The 22,807-nt window shown below is 32.8% G+C and overlaps 1 protein-coding gene across 1 annotated transcript in view; it reads right to left on the bottom strand.

Annotated features, from left to right (window-relative positions):
* LOC136795578 (unconventional myosin-Ia-like) overlaps window positions 1–9,028 on the bottom strand; it is a 37,837-nt gene extending 28,809 nt beyond the window's left edge. The window contains exon 1 of the mRNA XM_067046601.1: window positions 8,967–9,028. Coding sequence (XP_066902702.1) covers window positions 8,967–9,028 — 62 coding nt within the window. The remainder of the gene's footprint in view (window positions 1–8,966) is intronic.
* Between the last annotated feature and the right edge of the window lie 13,779 nt (window positions 9,029–22,807).

Genomic DNA, 22,807 nt, shown 5'->3' on the forward strand with positions numbered 1-22,807 from the left:
ACCTCAGGGTTTTACGCCCTTAAGCCCCAGACAACAACAACAAAGTACAAATCGGAAGACTGAACAAAAAAAAAATTTATATTTTGATTTATTTATTGAAATTTACAATATTATTTACATAAAATAAACCTAGTAAATGTGATGTGAGATTACAATTGTATGATACAGGCATGTAGAGAAACTACCCATTCGTACCACTCTAAAAACATTTCTACATTAAAAGGTCTCGAGACCATCTTCTTTTCAGGTACCTCGGAGGATGGTAAGGAATGGAAGACGAAGGTTAGAAACTAGTCGTTTAGGGAGTTTATAATGGAAGGATTGATATTTAGTTTGGGATAGATTGTGACATATGGAGCATTAAGGCCTTTATGGGATACGAGAGGAATTCGAAGATTTAGTGGAGCCACAAAGCTCAACTCCCGCTGGTCATGTCCAGATAGGCTTTATTATAGTCATGTAGTCTGATGTAATGGATTAGAATTTAGAACGTTTATCTACTAAGTACTGTGTAGTAGTCGGAATAGACGTGCAGTAGAGAGTGAGGTTGTTCAATTTACAAAGCTAAATAATTTTGTTTATTTGTGCTACTTCTCGGTTTTTGAATCGATACATTTTTTATTAATTATTGGGGAGGGGTAAGTACAAATAATCAAATGCCAACAAGACGAAGTGGACACTTACAATCCAGCGACCCAGTTAGGGTAGAAACGAAAACAGCCCCGGCTGTGCCCGCATTCACTTTATCAGCTTATTGTATATTCTTGGCAACTATAAATCTAATTAGGGCTCGCTAATTACAGTAAGTGGGAGCTACTGTAAGCGGCCGAGGCAGTTAATTCTATTTCTGTCTGCTCGCGATGTAGCATACGTTCCGGGGTAATCAAGGACGCTAGCCAAGGGCTAAGGGAGGCCTGAGCATTCAAGTAGCTTTCTACTTGTCTGAAGTAGTGTGCCACGAAGGAAATGCTCTTTGTACTGACTATAATAAATATTCATTTTCAAATAATGATTGCACACGTTACGACATAATAGATCCGGATAAATACCAAAATAAATAAAATTAAAATTAAAAAGAATGTACGGTTAGAAAAAATAATCAATTTATCGCCATAACTTTTTTTTCTTATTTTAAGTATTTGATTTGTGAGTATGCTTCAGATGTCTAAATTTTTTTTACATGAAATCATGGAAGAAAGAATATAACAATCACATTTACTTGCAATACAAGGGACGTGATGGCCGTGCGAGTTGTGGGTTCGATTCCCACCTGGGGCAGTTAACATTCATTTTTCGGCGGTCCCGAAGAATGAATCTTGACACTCCCACCTTGGTTAGTACAAGGACCACTAGCCCCACTTCCGGACTTGTTCCCCCCACCAAATACCACTACCAGTACTAGCAATACAGCTATAACGATACAGTTAACAAATTCAATACTAAAACAGAAAATTCAAGAACTAAATCTTGTTGAAATTCCATTTCTAATCAAAATTCCAACTTTGAGTACTCCAATTAATTCTCCAATATGATTCAAAACTTGTTAAAAACCAAGTAAACTGAAAGGCATGTTTTGTGTCAATGGGTAAAAGTGACATGTCACATAAAACAAGTTCAGTTTAGATTGACAATCACCCTATACCACAAACAAACGCTGTAACTTATTTAGAACTTAACCAATGACAGAAGGATGACATGAGGCCCACACACCAAGACAAAACGTAAAACGCTAAATTTCCGACTGAGATAATTATATTCCATACTACACAGCCGTTCTAAATTATCCCTCAGACAGAAACTCAACGTATACAATTACTTACTAAAACCCATATGGACTTAACCCTGCCAAATATATGAACCTGCTTAAAAGAGATTCAGAAAATGTAAACTTTCCGATCACAATTTTCTCTACGTTTCAAAAGAGACCATTCACACCGACCTACGCATCCCGACTGTAACATACCACATTCGTATGACTTACAAACGGTTTCACAACACGTTACATAGACATTTCAATAAATTTATACGACAAATGACATTCCTGACGTAACTCGGCGTAGGCTGAAGAAGAGTTGGATGCGGGACCTCCTAGTGTAATCTAATAATTTACTTAACGTCAGGAGGATGCACCACTGGGTGTTGTCTCTCTTATGCCATGCCTGAATTCCATTTTGAATTTGTTGCGATGCTTCATTCTGTAGATAAGGTAAGATAAAGCAGCAATAACGCATCCGATCAAAAACTTTTAATGGATTCTTATCAATATTATTCCAAATTACTATAAAATACGTTGCTTCCCATTAGGAATTCCAGAGTTAGATATGTTGTAGTAGAGCTGTAAAGAGCTACATGGTCGACTTTAAAAAAAAAAAAAAAATGGACAGTACCTCAAGAGGCATATTATATATATATACTAGCTCTAGATATGTGGACTCTTCCCCCGGAGAATGATAACCGGTCGCCCACAATTATCCCCGTCAATTATTTTCGTTTCCGGACTGTAACCTCTTCGGAAAGAACTCTACCGGTGCCGGAAATTGAACCGGTGCCTCCATGGTCCGAGGTCAGGCACGCTAACCATACACGACACAGATCCGGTCAGTAGTATATATATTGCCAAGAGTAATTCCTGGCTAGCATAGCAGGATACAAAATGAGGTCATGAAATGTTTATAATGCAAATTTGAAAAACTTAAAAATAATAATTCTCAACATAAAATAATAATAGAATTTAAAAAAATAATAATGATAGGAGAATTTTAGAGAAGCCATAGCTTCTGCTACTGAATATGTTTTTAGATATGTTAAAATAAATTAAGAAGATCATTAGTTGTCTGCATGTAATTAATTATAGGAAGATAGTCAGGATATCAGTAAAAAAAAATTAACATAAAACAACAGGAAGAACTCTATATTAGTAACCAATGTTTCGGCCCACTTTGTAAAGGCTATATGAAAACAAGACACAAACACTGTAAGCTATATTCCATATATAGGTTAATGAATGTAAAAATAAAATACAAATAAATTAAAAACAGATGTTGAATTAAAAAATGGAGTATAAATTAGATAAATTTAGCTGTCTTGTTCCCATGTAATAGATAGTTATCTTGCAACAGATGTTCTTGTAACCAGTTATACCAACTGGCAGCTGCTACAGACATGGATATCAATCTTAATTCAAGACCCCAAGAGAAGAAAAAGAGACAAATATTTCACCAGAATTTTTTATTAATTTAATGAAAAATATGTACGAGTATAATTATTAGTCAAAATTTAAGGGGAATAAAAAATAGCGTCTGTTTAAAAACGTCAAAGTAGTTTATGACGTTAAGCTTCGTAGGTATAGTATTTTTCATATTGGCCAAAGAAAAAAAAAAAAAAAATACACAAAACTTTGATTTCTAGTGGTCAGAACAAATATTTTGATTTATAAAAACATATATCTCAGGAACCATTAGCCGTACAGGTGTCTGTCAGCACTCAAAATAAAGCTAAGTTAACACTAGTAACTACTAGAACTGCTTACTATTTAAAACTATTAATAAACTAAATTATACTATAAAATAGTTTATTAGATTTATCCTCGTTGGGGTATTGATTGGTATTAGTTTTCATGATATTTGCATAGGAATTTCAATTTTGCGTATGAAATTTTGTCTGAACAACTAGAAACTAGAGTTATTCGGACAAATTTTCATTTGCCAAATTTATATTCATGTGTGAATATCATAAAAACTACTACCCCTACGAAGATAAGTGTCTTAAACTACTTTATAGTAAGTTAAATTTCCTTTATTCAGTGTTGGCAGACAAATGTGCATCTTATGGATCTAGAGATATATTTTTTCAAAAATCCAACATTTCATACGAACAACTAGAAATTAACATTTTGTGAGTTTATTTTGTCAAATATCATAAAAACTACTACTCCTACAAAGATAAACATAATTAACTATTTTGAACTAAATTTAACTAGCTTTACTATGAGCGCTGGCAGACATCTGTACGTCCAATGGTTTCTGAAATGAAGTTTTTCATAAATCAAACTTATTGTCCAAACTACTATAAATCAATTTATTTTAACAAATATCATGAAAAAGACTACTCCAACTAAGATAATAACGTCATAAACTACTTTATAGCACATTAAACTAGCTTTAATTTGAGTGCTAATAGACATGTGTATATACGTCTAATGGTTCCTGAGATATATATTTCCCACAATAAATTCACAAACTTCCCAATTTTCAGTACTTTTTAAATAAAATCTTGCCTTTCAAAAAACTTATTACAGGAGCTACCCAGCGAGACAGCTCTGTTAGGGATCATATTTTGTTAAATTTACTCTACTTTAAATGGTGTCCTATTAATTTTCTAGTATTGTTGCTATTTGTAAGGATATGAAGCTCTGAGTGCAAAATTTTTTTTTTTTTAAGGTTTCGTAACAGGCGTCATTTTTTTGTTTCCCCTAACTACACCAGGAGCACTTGACAATTTTAACTAGTAGTTATACAAAGTTTTCAATAAAGTTTTTTTTTTTTTTCCGAACCCTCTAAAAACAGAAATTAAATGTGAATTAGTAGTGCAGTACTGTGCAAGAAAGAAAAGTAATTCGTGTTGTGTAATACCAAAGGTAGTAAAAGGTAAGACACAAGAAATAAAAATTCGGATGAAATAACTGTCTTTTTTCTCTTCTTGGGCTCGTACTAACATCAGTAGCAGCGGTTTAAATTATTATTATTCAGTATTATTTTACCTGTGCTTGTGAGCAAGGTCTCTCATATGTTTGAGGATGTAATACTAGCGGTTGGCCGATATCCAGATAATGGAAGAGATAAAACAGAGAGTACTCTTCATCAGACTAAGGTATAAGGTAAGAGAGAAGAGAGGCACAAAGAAAGATAAAGCCGACTGAGAGAGGGCATTATGTGGCTCTGGAAGGGGGCCAGACCCCTAAGAGCTCTGGGGCCCTTTGTTAGTGGGGTCCATGGTTATGACATATGTGCTCCCCCCCTCCGCTGTATTTTCTATCTCTACTCTCATCCTCAGAATAATTGCTCCCTCGTTTGTCCTTGTTGTCTCCTATGGGCTTATTGTGATGGAAATAAATAACTTCTGGGACGTGTAGAATAATAGCAGGCAATTTTATATGTGAAATTAAAATAACCCGATAAATTGGGGCTCACTGTCTCTTAAGTGAGATGAATAAGATATATGTAAATTTTAGTAATTTTCTAGTCACGTAATGTCTTCTTTATTTATTATTATCTTAGCTATCTTCTTTCTATTTAAAACATATTAGTGATGTTAAAAGGATTATACTATCTATAAACTTAAATAAATAAATTAATTACATCTCTGATATAAAAAGAGGTAATAATTCTAAAAAATAGTTTCTAATTGTAAAAGAGCCTGGGAATGAAATGGCAGTTATTTCACCCCAATTTTTGCTTAATTTAATAAAATCTATGTATAATTACTAGACAAAATTTATAAGTCTGCCAAGTTATAGGTAAGGGGAATACAATCTTTATCAAAAAGCTAAGAGAACATCATTGAAAGAAGAGTAAATTTGCTAAAATGTAGGACCCATATTGCTTTTAAAAAGTACATTCCAAAGAAGATGCACTCAATAATCAGTAGTTAGTCAATTTGTTTTTAAAAATCGTAAAGTATTTATGAACTACGTTATAGTACAATTGAATAGCTTAAATTTGAGTGCTGGCAGTTATTATCTTATGAGATATATTTTTCCAAACGCCAACAATTTTGTCCGAACAGCTAGAAATCATTATTTTGTGAATTCATTCTGTCGAATATCATGAAAACTGCTACTCCTACGAAGATAAAGTAATGAACTATTTTATAGTATATTACATTAGTTTTAATTTGAGTGCTAATAGACATTTGTACGTTCAATGGTTTTTGAGTTGTAGATTTCTCAAAATTAATACAATATCCACTAATTATTCTATAGAGTTCAGAACGACAAATTTTCTTTTTAACGTTTTGAAACAGCTGCCATTTGTATTCCCCCTACCTATACTTGGCTGACTCATCAATTTTGACAAGTAACTATACAGTTTTCATTAAAGTAATAAAAATTGGGGTGAAATAACTGCCTTTATTCTCCTCTTGAGTTCTCTTAATGTAACATTTGAACGCATTCCTGGCATCAAACGCATTCCTTAAACTTTTACTAATCAGCAAATTAATTTAATAAAGTAAGGTATTTAATTAAGTAAAGTTTAGGTCTTTTTGGTTTTTTTCACCAATAGCTTCAATGCATACTTGAGAAAACTCTTTATTGAACAAAATTTTTTAAAGTTAGTTCTGCTAAGTAGTAACAACTGGTCGAGTTTTTAATATAACAGGCTAACGCAGCTAAGAAAACTTGGAGAGTTTCGGAAAACTTGACTCGATATTATTTCATGAACCGGTAAGTGTTAAAATCTGATGAGATCTTGGAAGGGAATTCTTTAAGGGTAAAAGACTGCGCGTGCGTTTTATTTGTGATTTTTGAAAAAAAAAAATCTGTACTGCTACAATCCATGAAGGGTCAGGGGTTCAGTACTTAGTAAGAGAGTACTGTTACTATACCAACGGTTGAGGAAGGAGGTGATTCGGTCAGAATCACGCTCGACCTCCAGATTTTTACCCAATTAAGGGTACCCAATTTAGGAGGCTGAGTAGACCCTCCTGGTGCTCCAGAAACCACAAGAGTTGACTCACGGCTACAGCGTAACAGAAAACAATTTTCTGCCCAGCCGGATTCGAACTAGGGTCCTTAGAGTTAGTAGCCACAGTCCTCACCTCGCACCCCCAATTTTTTGCCATTCTTTATTATCTTCAAGGATAATAAGATTATCCTAAGATAGCACTTTTTCTTCATCCACTTTCTCTGGGGTTTACAGATAATAATTTTTTTCTTGAATTCAGCCACATCATGTGCGCACAGATTTTATGAAGTCATTCCTTGTTGCTAGTGAAGGAAGAATAGGAGAAGAGAGGAGAATGTTGAGAGAGAATATATGGCGCCTTATTATCCACCTCAGTGAGTTTATTCCAAATTTTCTTTCCTATTCCAACTGGAACATGATCTTCATACAATTACATCAACTTATCAATATTTGCAATCTTCAACCGCCCCAATTCAAAATTAACTGACCTAATTTAATCATATAAATTACTCAATAGATCCTAGAAACGTTTTCTCTTATCCATCCCCACAATCATGTAAATTGCTCAATAGATTCCTAGCATTCTAAAGTGATGTAGCGCCCGATCTAAAGTTGAAGGTGAACTTCATAAAATATAAGTTCACGAAATATGGAAAGGGGAAAGTAGGTTCAAAGTTTTCTTCTTGAGAATTTCTCCAGCATGACAGCCTCGAATATATTTTGAGATTTTTTCAGCAATAAATAATTCAATAAAAAAATAATGTTTGGTGTCCAACTTCGCTATTAAGAATAAATCGGTTTCACGCAATGTAAATCATTTATAACTTCGAACAATTTATCTCGAGCGTAACAATTTGGCTAGTGGAAGAGACTACAGTAGCGAAAAGTCTATGCCTCTTCTTAAAATATATGTGCGTTAGCTCACCTTAAAGGATATTAAGTTACCTTGCGTGCAGTCTTTGTATCAGAACAAAAACTTTTAGACAAAATTATTATTAACAGCCAAAATAGTAGGGATTTTTATTTACTGAATTTTGAAGCATGGGAGGTAAAAAGAAAATTTCATAAAATATTTATTAATAATATTGTCAGATAAATCTAAGGAACAATGTAAAATGAAGTTTAAGATACTTCTCCTTATTTTAAACAAGTTGTATTTTAATAAGTTTTAAAACAATAGTTATTATTGTATTTTAAATGTTGACTTATAAGGAGAATAATTGTCATATCATACGTGAAATTATAATTAAAAAAAAATTAATAATCAGGCAACTACTTATTAGTATTTAATTTTTGAATTATTGTTTCGGTGATTACAATATTGAAATTTGTTTGTTGTGATTGCAGTATTTTGGGTGATGAGGCGATGGCCTCGTAATGCATACAGATAATGGAATTTATTTACAATAATACAAAAATTTCAATGGAAGATTTTTTCATTTCAACTTATTGAAATGGTGAATTATGGAAGTAAAACCCTTCTCTTGAAAGGAAATCCAAGTACTTTAATATTGATAAAGGCTAATCCTGAGATATCTGGAAGTGAAGATTAAAACTCGATTTAGGGGGTAAATGAGGGAGAGAAAATGAAATTTTTTTTGTAGGTAGGCGAGTGTCTATAATTTTTGTCTATAGATTTTAATAGTTTTGGACAAAATTTATAAATATTTTTTATTCTGTTGCTCAACTTTCTATCTGTAGATAGTATCAACTTCTATCACTTGCAGGCCTCCCCCCGGTTATTTATGAGACCCGTAAGCCAATGGGTGACACTAACAAAATAGGCGTGGGAGTGACGAACCCACCCTATGAAAACCACGTCGTGAAACGCACGATATATTTCCTTAGTACATCGCGCGAGGCCTTAGACCTCTATGGTCTGTCGCGCCAATGATAATAATAATACGGATAAAAATTCTTCTTTCAAATCCTTATGACCTGTTTCGAACCAATAATTCTGGATATTTTATTTATATATAATCTTATCAATCAAGGCGATTGATAAGATTCTAATAGATATTGTAAATGGAATAAAATAATAATAAGTAGAATAATTGACCGGGATAAAAGTAGGTTAATTGAATATGGTATATTTTTGAAAAAAGGCAGGATAGCCTGCAACAATTTAAAAACTTGTTGTAGCTTTGATATTATTAATAAGATATCCTTGTGAATGGCCAAAACGTTGGCGCAATAAGAGAATAAACGTTGAGACTATATGGACATTTTTTATTATAATTGATAAAAAAAACCTAGTCCCGAACAATAATGATCCCCAGATACGATTCATTACCTTTCTCTCCGAGAAGTTGAGCATCCGTTCCAGCTTTCTTTTCGATGGCCATGTTTCACACCCATACATAACCACTGGCCTTACGATAGTTTAGTAGATGCCCACTTTTATTCTTTCAGAGAATTCTAAACTGGAATACACTCTGCAGTGAGAAATAATATCTATTTTTTGTTGTTATCCTGGCCTCTACATTATTGTCATCTGTAACCAGTGTTTACAAGTACTTAAACTAGTTTACGGAATTAAGGCTGTGATCTTTGAAAGTTTCTTTACAATTCACTTCCTTATCCCTTCATGAACTTTTCCTGTGTACAGTCTTATGTTCATTAATCTTGACGCCTAGTTTAGCTCCTCCTTCTTCGACTTCTCATAACATATCTTATTTTGATATACTTTGATAAGTTAAGTTTAATGAGACACGAATTGCTGAAAATTGATTTGATCGAATTATTTCGTTAAGTATATTAATTATATTTTATCTTCCGACGGAAAATAAATTATATCTTGCTCTTCATTTTTATTGTTTTTTATGAAACCCAAGAATACCTTTGCTATTTTGGAGTATGTTTTTCATATTATGAAAGAACTGAAATGAGAAAGAGGTGATAGAAGTCCACACAACGTAGATTAGTTCGCTGAAGGAATTACAACAAGTTAAATAGTCGCTGGATATGAAGAGATAATGCAAGCGTGACTCGCCTACCTAACGCAGAAGGGATTTCTATTTCTCCGGGACGTGTAACAGCAAGGCTCAACCCAGGATTCCTAAGTAGATACGAAAATAACCATAACCTTTTCAGGTTGTATATTCAATTTTCAAAGGAATTATAGCCCAGTGCTATGGGAAGTTTTGTAGAATTAGTCCGTTTATGTTTTTTGGGGTACTGATTATGAATTTCGAATTTTTGTGACCTTCAATATTTCTCGGAAATATAAAAATTAAAAAAAAAAAATGCAAACAACTTCAAAAAATCAACTAGTCTTTCAATATATATTTCTTTAGCATTCCAGTTTTTAAAATCAAAAGGTTTACTGACACAAATATAATATTGGATAGACAAAAATAAAATTTTAAAAATAAATAAATAAAATAAAAAATTAAATTAAACAAGTAAAAAATATTAAATGAGCTAAAAATGGCGTTAATGACTTATACCATGAAAATCTTGCATTTTTTAGCAACATCAACCTACCTTAAATTAAGATACAGTAAATTATTAATTTATTTAGGTTCAAAGGCTGGAAGGGCTGTAAATATTATAATGAGTTGAAGTGATAAAATCTTATATTGAAATTTTTGTATTATTTAAAATAGAAAATTACATTATCTGTATACAACATTTCAGAGCTATTACCAGACATATATCAATTCACAACGATCCTGTTTCAGTAATATAACAATAGGATTAAAAAAAAAAATTAAAATTAAAATCTGTACCGCTACAGTCTATGAAGGGTCAGGGTTCAGTAATTTGTAAGGAAGTACTGTAAATAGACCAATGGTTGTGCAAGGAGGTGATTTGGTCAAAATCACGCTCGACCGCCAGATTTTTAGCTATTTAAGGGTACCAAATTTAAGAGGCTGGGTGGACCCCAGGAGTGCTCCAGAACCCACAGGAGTTGCCGCACTGTCCCACAGTGAAACAGAAAATAATTTTCTGTGGATTCGAACTCGAGTCCTTGGAGTTAGTAGCCATTCGCTACCATAAAGTTAGAATTATATAACAATAATAATCAATTACATAATATCAAAGGCAAGATAGAAATAAATGGTAAATAAAATGCTATATGAAATAAATGCTAAGATTAATTGCCATAATTCTGAGGGTGTTTATGTTAGAGAAACTTCCAAAATTACGAAACCTACTGAGGTTCTCTAGGAGTACTTCCTCTCTTCAGGGCCTATCAACAATGATAAAACAAAAAATAAATTATCTACCAAAGAAAACTATTGAAACCTAGAATTATATACCAACATTTTCTCAACAATACGATGAAATTCACTGCAGTACGATCTACAAGGCGAAACCATAAATAAACAATTTAATGAACTCAGCGCTGTCGGATTCCTATGCACTTCCTGCTGCCCTTAATATTTTGATTTGCTGCCAACCCCGCCCTGAGGCAACCTGTTTATCTAGACAGCAAATTCAACAGGTACACCTGTCGATTTATATTCCCCATCCTCTACCCCTACCTTTACACTCCAGTTCCAGCCTTCTGTGTGACAGTTCAGCTCCAAGTTTCAGTTTGGTCTTCATCATCTCTTAGAATCAAGTATGATGATTCTCAGAGATAATGAAGACATTTTTAAACAATATCGGGTCATTTTCAAACGGGAATCTACCTCCTACCTAACTAGAAGCTACCGTGGAAGATAAAAAATTGTTGTTATTGAAAACGTATATCTCTGACGTATAAATGTAGCAGTCATTTGTATTATTATTATTGCCGCGACAGACCATGGAGGGTCAAGGCCTAACGCGATGTACTACGGAAATAAGAGCGTTTCATGACGCGGTTTTCATAGGGTAAGAACGTCACTCCCTCGCCTATTTTCGTGAGTGCCACCCATTGGCTAACGGGCCTCACAAATGCCCGGGGGGAGGTATGAGTGAGTATTGTATAATTATATGCTTAAAAATACCGGATAGAGCCGGGGACTCGAACTCGCAACATTTGATTTCACAGACAGGCGCGTTACCACGCGTTTATTATCATATTCGTAATTAAAAAAAACTATATATCGAAATTTAAGATATTTAAAGAATATTTATTTAGATGAAAATTTTTGGTAGGTGAATGGAATCAACCTGGTACGGTACAACAAGGTAACAATAAGGTTCTCTCTGAAAACTCCTGGTTCCATCACTGCTTTCATTTGTCTTTTATAAACCAAACCGTAAATTCTGTTATCCTTTGGTAGTAAAAAGCTACGTAATGATCAGCTACTTCAATGGTCATCTGACAACTATTGCCATGCTAAGACTTTCCGGGAAGCAGTCTTAATGTCGATTATATAATATATTTTGGATCCACAGAAGCCTTGTCAGGGTTGTGATGGAACAGAATTAGAGGATTATTATAATTTATTGTCAAGTCCCGCTTACCAAGAGGACAGATCATGCTCAAACTAAATAATACTATTAATATTTGTATATTTATATCTTATTTAATATACTGGCTAACTCTATTTGTATGGAGGCTGTTCCAATACAAATTTGTTTGCAAAACAAATTAATATATTGCTATTATATGTACCTATATATGAGAAAGAAAATTATAATAAAATATTAATGATGAATAAAAAAAAAACCCGAGATCCTATCTTACCTCTTTCGCAGGGTCACTAGAAGCCATTGGAGGCTGTGTAAATAATACACTGAGAAATAATTAAAAATTAATAAATAAATGCAAGCTGATGTACTCCACGTATCTCACTATTAGATTATTTCTCATATCTTATCCCAGCAGTCTTTCTTCTTAATTGGATAATAATTTTTATACTACTTCGTCATACTCAAACTAAAATAATCACATAGCACAAAGATGCTGAAATACCTTTATTATACTCTGGCAGTCCATCCTTACTTATAAATATGAAACATGTTTACAGTTTAAAGAGATAAGAATTTTTACAAAAGAGATTGATGTCTATTGAGTCAAGGTTAGCAGTAACTTTCACTCGATTTTTTTTCCTGCCCCTAGCAGCCTTCTTTTCTGCCAACTCCCTCATAAAAAAAATAAATAAATTATTAATCATAAATTCCATGTATTATATATGTTTGAAGTACTAATGTTATTATTTTAATGAAGGGTACGAAAAAAAAAAAAAGTAAAATGAAATATTTAACTGTGATTACTAATTTTTTTTTATATAATAGAGAGCTATTTAATTAATGTCGCTACAACAACACAAGCGTAATACTTGGAAATGTTGAACTTTTTGTGAAACAACAAGAAAATATAACTGGAGCTGGAAATATTTCTATCAGGGTCCAACCGCTCTCAGCACTACTCCGACCCGTGGAATTGCAATATTTTTCGTCACACACTCGCATCTCTCAACTCAATCTTGATGAAGTGTCACAGGAATATCTGAAACGGGGGAATGCCGGAGATAACAGGCATGCATTGGGCAATATATATAGAGCCCCGGCTGGCTTATATACCTAGCCATCTCTCCTCCTCTTACCTTTCGTTATTAATAACTAGTTGTTTCTTCTATCTTTATTAAAAATATACGAAAAATTTAATTTATTCTAATTTACAACTGTAAAAATAAAATACAACAAATAAAAATGAAGAGAGGAAATAAACAGTATAATTGCTTATGAAGGAAGACCACATTTATTATTCTATATTAGGAGGACTCGTGGCCATCTTATTTTCAGATATCTTGTAGGATTATGAAGGATAGATTAGCATAAAAGGTCATGAATTAGTGTTTTTTTAAAAATAAATTTATTACATCTTCGAAATTGGTTTTATTGTTCAAGACAGTGACTCATAAAGTGTTCGTGTGAATTGTTACTTAAACAATTCAAAATTTTTCTTGGAATTTCAAATTCTCGAATTTTAGTGCCAAAAATCGGGCATGTCGACAAAATTCCAGGAGTTTAGCAACTTTCGAATCTTTCATTGTTTTCTTCCCAATCTGCATCTTTTGAAATAGCTGGTGCGCAAGAACGGTTTCCCAGCCCATCCTTTATTCAATAAATAGTACGATAATAGTAAGTATCTATTTTTTAATATTTCGCGGTTAAATGAGTAATCGTGTTTAAAAAGGAATGTTTTCCAGTTTTTCAAGAAAGAATCAAGAAAAAAATCTAATGTATCAAGAGCACCGCGAAAAAAATCCAATTATTTGCAAACCGAAAATATTAGGAACCTCTGGTTTATGTAAAATAAATTGCATCCATTTAAGTCTCAAACACTCTTTATGAATATTTTAAATGTTCGGCAATCCTAAAGGACATTCTAATCAACAAATTTTTTACCTCACATCCAACTATTAAAATTCACTTATTTATCAGCAATTTTATTTTATAACATAACAATCTTCATAAGTGAATGAATAGTGTAAGTTAAATTGTAAATAAAAGTTTTAAAATTAAGTGAAACGTAGGTTAATTTAACTAAAATTATTCTTATTCGACCCGGGCAGAATAGCCTGAAAAAAATTGTAAAAAGTATGTAAGGGTTATTAAGGATAGTTAAGATTGTCCTTGAGGATGGCCAAATGGTATATTTTAAATATAAATAAAGAGTTTTTGAGAATTGAGAATGGATAAAATTTATTTTATTTCAACAACAGTGTGTTTTTTGTGTACCAGGAGTTTGGAATTATAGGAGGCATATCAGTCATGAACCAAGTTCATTACGAATACTCTATCCATTCATAAAATTGCAATAACATTTATACCTTATGAGGTATTGAGGATATCTTCTTTCTTGAATGAATAAATGACGATAAACTGGGGAATAATCAAAATAACCAAATAAATGGAAGATGATATACTCCAAATTTTGATATAATAGCTTTGTGCTTTGGCTCAAACTTTACAGAAAAAGAAGACAGGAAAACGGTTCTCGTGAATAAAAACTATGTTTATATAAAAAATAATAAATATTGGAAGAAGATAGTTGATTATATGAAGTAGATTGTAGAAAGAGAGTAAGAGTGTCGGTCAATAAAGGTATCGAAATAGTAAAAGAAAACTATTTATTGTTAACCAACATTTCGTCCCTCTGTGGAGGGCTTCGTCAGGGCTGTCGGATTGAAACAGAGATATGAGCCCTGACGAAGCTTTCTTTTACTATTTTGATACCTTTACTGACCGCCACCCGGACTATATTCCTACGAAAATAATAAATAATAAAAATAAGTTGTATAACAAAAATTAATATTAATATTATTATTATTATATGAGCGACAGACCATAGAGGTCTAAGTCCTAGCGCGATGTATTTCCTAATACATCGCGTGTTTCTTAACGTGTTTTTTCGTAGGGTGGGTTCGTCACTCCCACGCCTATTGTTTGCGTGTGCCACCCATTGGCTAACGGGCCTAACAAATGCCGGTGGGAGTTTGTGAGTGAGTTTTGCACTATTTTGTACTTGAAAAATGCCCGGATGGGACTGGGATTCGATCTGACAACCTTTGGTAGACAGGCGCGTAGCCACGCTGCTACCGCTGGCCCCTAATATTAATAATAACAATAATTATTAATATTAGGGGAAATTTGATAAAAAAACCTACTGTGATCCCTAGATATCTCCTGGGCTATGTCACTGGAAGCCTTTCAATGTTGAATATACAAGGATACGCTGGGAAATAAATTAAAATAAGTAAATAAATAAATAGAAGTATTTTCATGTACCGCGTATATTACTCGTACTATTCCAGTGATATACGTCATATATCACAAATCATATGACCTAAATATTCCACAAATCTTTTACATTAATAATATTAATTTTTATAGTACTAACACTTCTTATGTACTACATCATAGTCCATATTAGTCAAAGTCAATAACATAACACAAAGATAGAATATCTAAGATGCAATCTTATCTGGATCTCATAAGATGGGATAAGAGAAATATCTTTTATAAATGATTTTATAGCATTTTATTTGGCAATAATACCATAATTTCTACTATTCATGTGTGTGCAAACTTTCTAAAAAAAGCATAGCATATTGCTGCGTTGCCCCAGTTCAACAGTGTAACCTCTCAAAAAATTGTTATTTTGAGATATTCATGTAATCTTAACAATAATGGTAATATCTGTGTAGTAATACACAGAAATATAGTAAAATATACGTCATTAAATCTAAGTAAAAAAATATTTCGTGATATTACAGTTTTGAACTGTATAGAAAGGTTTATGCAGTTCAAAACTGTGAAAGGGTAAGAACACTTATTGTTAAGATAACATATAAATAACATATTTTAAGATGTTACACTGTCAAACTGGGACAGCTATATTATAACATAGGATATGTAATTTATTTAATAATTCGAATTCGGTTCCTAATAATATTATCACATATCACAGAACTAAAGGAATGGTGTCAAACTGGAGGATTAAAATAATTGTAAAAAATCCCATGAAATAACCTTTTTCCTTCGTCGTAAAAATATGACTTGCCCTACAGTGTATTCTTTGATTGTGTTCCAGCTATCTTAGTCGAACAGATCAGCTACCAAGGGTTGCATCTCGACAAACTTGGAATCCTCCTACAAGATTTACAGGACAAACGGTCTAAGCTTTCAATTAATTACAGAAGGCTCACTTACAGAACTACAATAAGGCCTGTTTGGACTTGAGCTTTGGGACTCCTCTGAGCCATTGAATTCCTCTCATATCCAATCCTTACAAGTATAAATCTTTCGCAAAATTCTCAATCCTCCACAGGCCGGCCCTCAGAGGGTTTGTGGGTTAAGAGTTGAAAAAATATTCATTGTCGAAACGTTTTAGAACTGATCTACGAAATTATGTCATTATCTACATGGCTGAAAAAATTCCTTTACAATCTTTTAATTAAATATCATTCATTATTAGTGCATTCTTCTCTCTCTAACATAATCATTGCTCTATATTTTATACTACCTCTTTGGACCTTATTTCATGTCCAGTGTGCAGTTTGGTTACCTTCCTATTTATATGTCCGTATCATTCATCACTATTACCTATTGCCCACAACTGTATGGCAGATTGTAATATCTATCAATAAATAAAAAGTATTATTGAAAAAAAAAAGAATATATCAACACAGAAATGATACAAGAAATAAAGAAAAGGATCCCAATAAAACAGCATTAGTACAGCATGCAGCTAAAAATCAACATAATTTCAATTTTAATAACACCATAATTTTACATAAAGAAAACAATATGTTCAAAAGAAAAATACTTGAGTCAATTTATATATCAGAGAACATCAATTATACAGTTAATTTTAAAACAGATACTAGGAATTTAAATTTATATGTCCCACTTTGTCTATTGTGTAATTTAAATTAAACTTTGTTATTTTTTTTTATGATTTGACTGTTCTAAACCCACTTATTTCCTATGATTTTTATGTTTATATGTTTAGTCTAATTATAATGTCGGCGTAGTGTATAATTAAGTGTTTACTGTCAATTTTGTACTATACTGTGTCTTTGCTGTTTTTGGTTATATGTATAGCTTCTAGGAACCTTCTGCTTTTTGTGATTTGTGCTATATCTATTATTTTAGGGTTTTCAAAGTTGAATTTGGGGTTCAATTTTATGTTGTGGCAAGCCAGTGTATAGTATAGTCCTTTATTGCATTATACATTTATTTATTTACATTTTAAAAATCTTTTTATTTGTGTAATATTATATACTGTCGTATACTCCAGACACTAATAATAAAGCTAATAGTGCAAATTCACACTATAATTGAAAAGAAATAAAAACTCCTCTTACAATCCAAAATCCTCAATCCACCTTTTGCTTTTTAAAAAGCTATATCTCGAGAACTATTGGACGTAAATAGCTCTTTTAAAGCTAATATTTCAGAAAATTTACTCTTCTTTAAATAATATTCTCTTAGATTTTCTAGTGTTGTTGGTAGTTTTTAAGATATAGAGCTCCGGATGAAAAATTAATGTTTTTTAAGGTTTTCAAACAGCCGCCATTTTTTATTCCCCCTACCTATACTTGGCAGACTCATCAATTTTGACTAGTAATTATACATAGTTTTCATTAAAGTAATCAAAAATTGGGGTAAGATAACTGCCTTTTTTTCTTCCTGGCTCTTGTACCACAACGAGAAGTTTCTCTACATTCGTGTATGATACCATTATAATCTAATATCGAATTTACCAGATGTAAATGTCAATAAATTAAGGCCACGATATAGGAAATTATTGTCCACCTTGTAAGGAGCATTGAATATTATTTTAATTTTTAGCTGTCCCGACAGTTTGGCATTTATTAGGTGTGCAATTTACAATAATTTCCTCCATTCCGTCAAAATCCGAACCAATTCACTTATTTTCTTTGAATCGTGTTACTTTCCATTATAATTACGTGCGATCGGCACAGCACGAAAGACCCCGTAGTCTCAGGGCAACTGGTGGTTAGGCTATAACCTCAAACCTTTCAGGTAAGGTGAGCATTGTACATGGATATGACCTCATTTAGGAATTAGTGTAAAGCAGCGCAGGACGCCTTGTACTCTGCTCGGGACATGGCAAGAAACCGAGACAGCGGCAGACGCGCTGGACGCTCCCTTATGCTAATAAAGCAGGCTGACGCACGGAGAGGGTGACGCAAAGAAGAGAAAGCAACTGATTTTAACTATTTTTTGAGTAAATAAAGTTTTAAAAAATTCTTTGGTGATAGATATCACCTTAAGTAAGTCTTTCTGCTGACTTAATCCTAATACTTACACCAAAAAGTAAAAATATAGAAAAACAATTTAAATCTTGTAACTTTTACTAGCGTTAGGCTCATGAAAAAAGGGTTTGTCAGCTGAAAATAAAGATTAAAAATTAGTCAACCCAACCGATAAAAAATCAAACTCGTAATGTTTAGGAAAAAATCTCTTTTGAATACAGTCTGTTTATTACCTTCATTGTCTATGAATAAATAGTTCTGTTAATTGACAAAAATATATTTTTTTTTTTTGTTTTTTTATTTATTTAATGTGATTTACAACTGTACAAATAATAAATACAATAAGTAAATATGTTGTATGTTTCATTTACACTTGGGAAGGAACCACCCATTGGTGCAAGCAATTCAAGCATTAATTTAAATTAGAATGTCCCGTGCCCATCTTCTTTTCAGACGCCTCGGAGGATTATCTGGGATTGTCAAGCATGAGAGATTAAGAATTAATGGGTTAGGATGGAATGAAAAGACGCATATCTGTTTTGGGTCAAATCTGCAACGAATGGGATGTTAAGGTCTTTGTGGATGAGTTTATTTGTAACGTAATAAGGAGCCTCTAGGATTTTACGTAGGATTTTGGATTTATTTTTTTAAAATCCGTATTTAAGCTCTGAAAAATTATTTCAACAAGGATAAAACCAATCCGATATTAAACAACGCTGATTTTACTTTGATATTTTTTTGTTTCGGTTGGATCTTGATACCTTGTAGGTCATTGGCTGCCCAAACCAGCCTTTTCCCACACTTGCCTATCTTGGGCTACTGCTTTCCAGTTTGCTGCATAAAGTTTTTTCGTTGTTGACTCTGTCTATTTATCTGGTTGGTGGCTTCCTACATGGACTCTTGACTACTATACTGGCATTCATCGTTGTGTCGAGGCGTCCTGATGGACTGCTTCGAGCAACATGTCCCACCTATTTTAACCTTCTAGCCCACCATGAGATTGACCATGATTGACCAGGCTTTGCAAGCAGTTCACTGTTAGTTTTTCTCTATATGTTAAGACGCTGATCCCAGATCGCTCCTGTAATTGTACGTAGGATTTCCCGTTCAAATCTCTCAATTCTTCTTTTTAGATGACCCTATTAGATTAACTTTGATATATCGGGTTTAATTAAAATCGTTAGAACTATTTTAGGGAAAATCGAAAAAACATGATAATCGATTCTACAAAGTGGCACTTCAGCTTAACCAGTTTTAAAGAAATATCAAATATCTTTTATTTTTAAATATATTATTTTATTTTTATTTATTGTTATTTACAACTGCATCAAAATATATACAACAAGTAAATTTGCTGTAGGTGGTATAATGACATGATACAAACATATGGAGAATCTACACATTGATAGAACTCCAATAACATTTCTAGAGGAGAAGATCTCGAGGCCATCATTTTTTCAGATGCCTAGGAGGATTATTAGGCAATGAGGGAGAAGCCAGGTTAGACACAAGTGGGTTGGGTGGTTGAGAAGTTTATAATGGAAGAATTGGTATCTGGCTGATTATTGAGGTTCTGATGGATGACTTGATTTGGGACAAAGTAAGGGACATTAAGGATTTCGGACTGTAAGGATAGAATTCGGGAGGAATTCGATGGCTTAGTGGAGCCCCAATCAAATATCAAACTTAGAAACATCAATCGGAGTGCCCTGATGTACCATCTATACGTGGGGGATAGAGTAGGTTCGGTGATCCTCAGATCGAGATTCCAAATGATTTATTTTACATTGTTTGATTATGTTCATTTTATTTATTTTTCTGTTTACATCATATAGATATTTTACTTTACTTTTTTTCTCTTTTTTAAGTTTTGGTATGAATGTGTTCAATTCACACTAATACTCATAGCCCAAGTTTGTGGCAGATTGTAATACTTATCAATAAGTAAAATAACTATAAAAAAAAAGAAAAGAATTATGTATAAAGCTGTTGAATTAGTTATAAATAAATTACTAATGATACAAGACGAGCAGACAGGCTGACTTCCCCATATGAATTACTAATTGAACGCGATGAAAGACCACAGGAAGATTAAGTGTAATGAGGATCTCTATTTCTTTAGGCTCTATACTCAATGAGAAATGAGAACGGGTTTACTGGTGAAAGTGTTTCAAATTTATGATGCCAAGTTAAAATTTCCAGTCACATTTTCAAATATTTCGACAAAAGAAGACATTAATTATTAAATCTAATACAAGCTTCTTAATCGCAGATAGAATTAGAACAATTTAATGAGTTTATAAGTATAAGTTTTATACCATGAGAAGAAAAATTAAGAAACAATAGTCGACGTTTATTGCTTTAACAGAAGATAATTGGAGGAAGAAAAATAACTAAAAACTTACGATTATTTTCAACTGAATTTGGCATTGACCAATTAGAAGGTCAACATTCCCTTCTACACTTTCGTTACCACTGGTGTGCCGCAATAAACATCACGAAATCTTCAGTGTAGGCAAATCTTATGCATTAAGGATCAAAGTGGATACTTCTACAGTATTTCTTTGGCTAAATTTATTATTTATTAATCAATAGGATTGTAACCTGGTTACGTGATGTTAAGGGATCATAATATAATATAGTCTATGTCCATAAGAAATGACTATCATAAAAAATGAATTACTCTGTTTGCAACATTATTTCTTTCTACATCGTTTGATTCCATTGATTGCTATTCCATAGGAACATCTCTCATCTTATGATTAATTATCAAATTAATGAGCTACAGAAAATACTGTACAAATATTCCACTTATAACTTTTAGGACTGATAACGAGCATGCTTCGAGACTGTAACAAACCTACAAGTCTGACAATATAGTTTAGTTGAAACTTAGATTGGAAGTACCATTGGATGCCATCTTAATGATGCCTACCCATATCATATTCTATATATTACATCTCATTTGTATACGTCATTATGTTACGTTATTCATCATGTACCAACCCTTCCCTATTTTAAAACCCTTCTCTTTAACTATCTTTTGCTTCACAAATCTAATCTATTATTACAATAGTACAGATATTTTGGAATTACCTTTTTGTTTTGTTTTTTATTTAGTCAGTTAATTTTTTAATTAATCTATTTTTTCTTCTCTGCATATAAGTATATATTAAGTGTGGTCACGCTGTTTTATGGTCAATAAATGTTATTATATAATTAAAATTACCTTTGTAATTGTTCTAAAAGGACCTTATCCCATAATAATAAACTATTTTTCATTTCATTTGCTTATTGCATTCATTTTCACCGATACAAATAAAATTTTTAAGTTAAAATAAAATAATATAATTAATTTAGGAAGATGGTTATTGACCGTGTGTAATATGTAAAAGGATGATGATCTGGAAGCAGTCAAAATAGTAATTAAACTCTTTATTGTGAGCCAGTGTTTCGCTCCACTTTGCAGGACTTCGTTGGGGTTTTCTGAGTGCAGGAAGCACAAGAATCCAATGATTCAGAAAGCGCTGATGAAGCCCTGCAAAGTGGAGCGAAACGTTGGCTCAGAATAAATAGTTTACTTACTAATTGAGTTCTTTTGACATCGGCCAGATTATCTTTCTTTCATTTATTTAGTGTTACTTGAGGTGCGACAACTAACTATCAAGGCGTATGCATGTGGCAGTTAATGTAACAGTATCTTCACCACCATTAAGTGCACTGTCATCTATCACTCGAGAGTGTTAGCACTTGTCCAGAACTAGTGCGACACCAAATGTCAATAAATGCTATCGGTTTACAACATGAAAGTGCTTGCAATGGCTGGAAATTGTCACAGTGAAATGGACCTTTTTACTATTTTTTTTTCCGCCTTCAATCGACACAAATACAACATTGTACTATGTTACGTCATACCAGGATACATCATCTGTTACTAAGTAATCAGAATATCAATAGCCAAATTGTATTTTAAAAATTTTGGGTATAAAGGATTTAAAAGGCTCTATTACTCATAGGCACTTTACGTAATCTAATAGCAAAGAGAAGTGCTGCCTAGGATACTGACAAAGCTTGGCAGATTGGATTATCTTCTGCCTTAGGGGATGTTAAACGGAGCAAGCCCCAAGTCCACCGCAGCGTCTAACTGGTTTACTGGATAGCACAATCAATAAGTATGGAGCACTTCTTGTGAAGTTCAAATTATTAAATAGTAAGGTAAGTAGGCTTTCGAAAATCAGGGTCACTGTAGAGATGATTATACCGCTAGGACAGCGCTTGTCAATAACAGTGATCTCCTCATCCTATATCCATTCTTGCCACTGTCCCCAACCACACCAAACGTCTCATCTCAGAGTCCATTTACATAAATTTGACTTAGAATTCCGTCAATCATAAAGTTGATAAAGACTGCATCTCCCTTACATATCGAAACATTTTGAACATAATAAAATC

The sequence above is a fragment of the Halyomorpha halys genome, unplaced genomic scaffold, assembly GCF_000696795.3.
Source record: "Halyomorpha halys isolate HHAL.00 unplaced genomic scaffold, Hhal_1.1 Scaffold99.1, whole genome shotgun sequence".
NCBI lineage: Eukaryota > Metazoa > Arthropoda > Insecta > Hemiptera > Pentatomidae > Halyomorpha > Halyomorpha halys.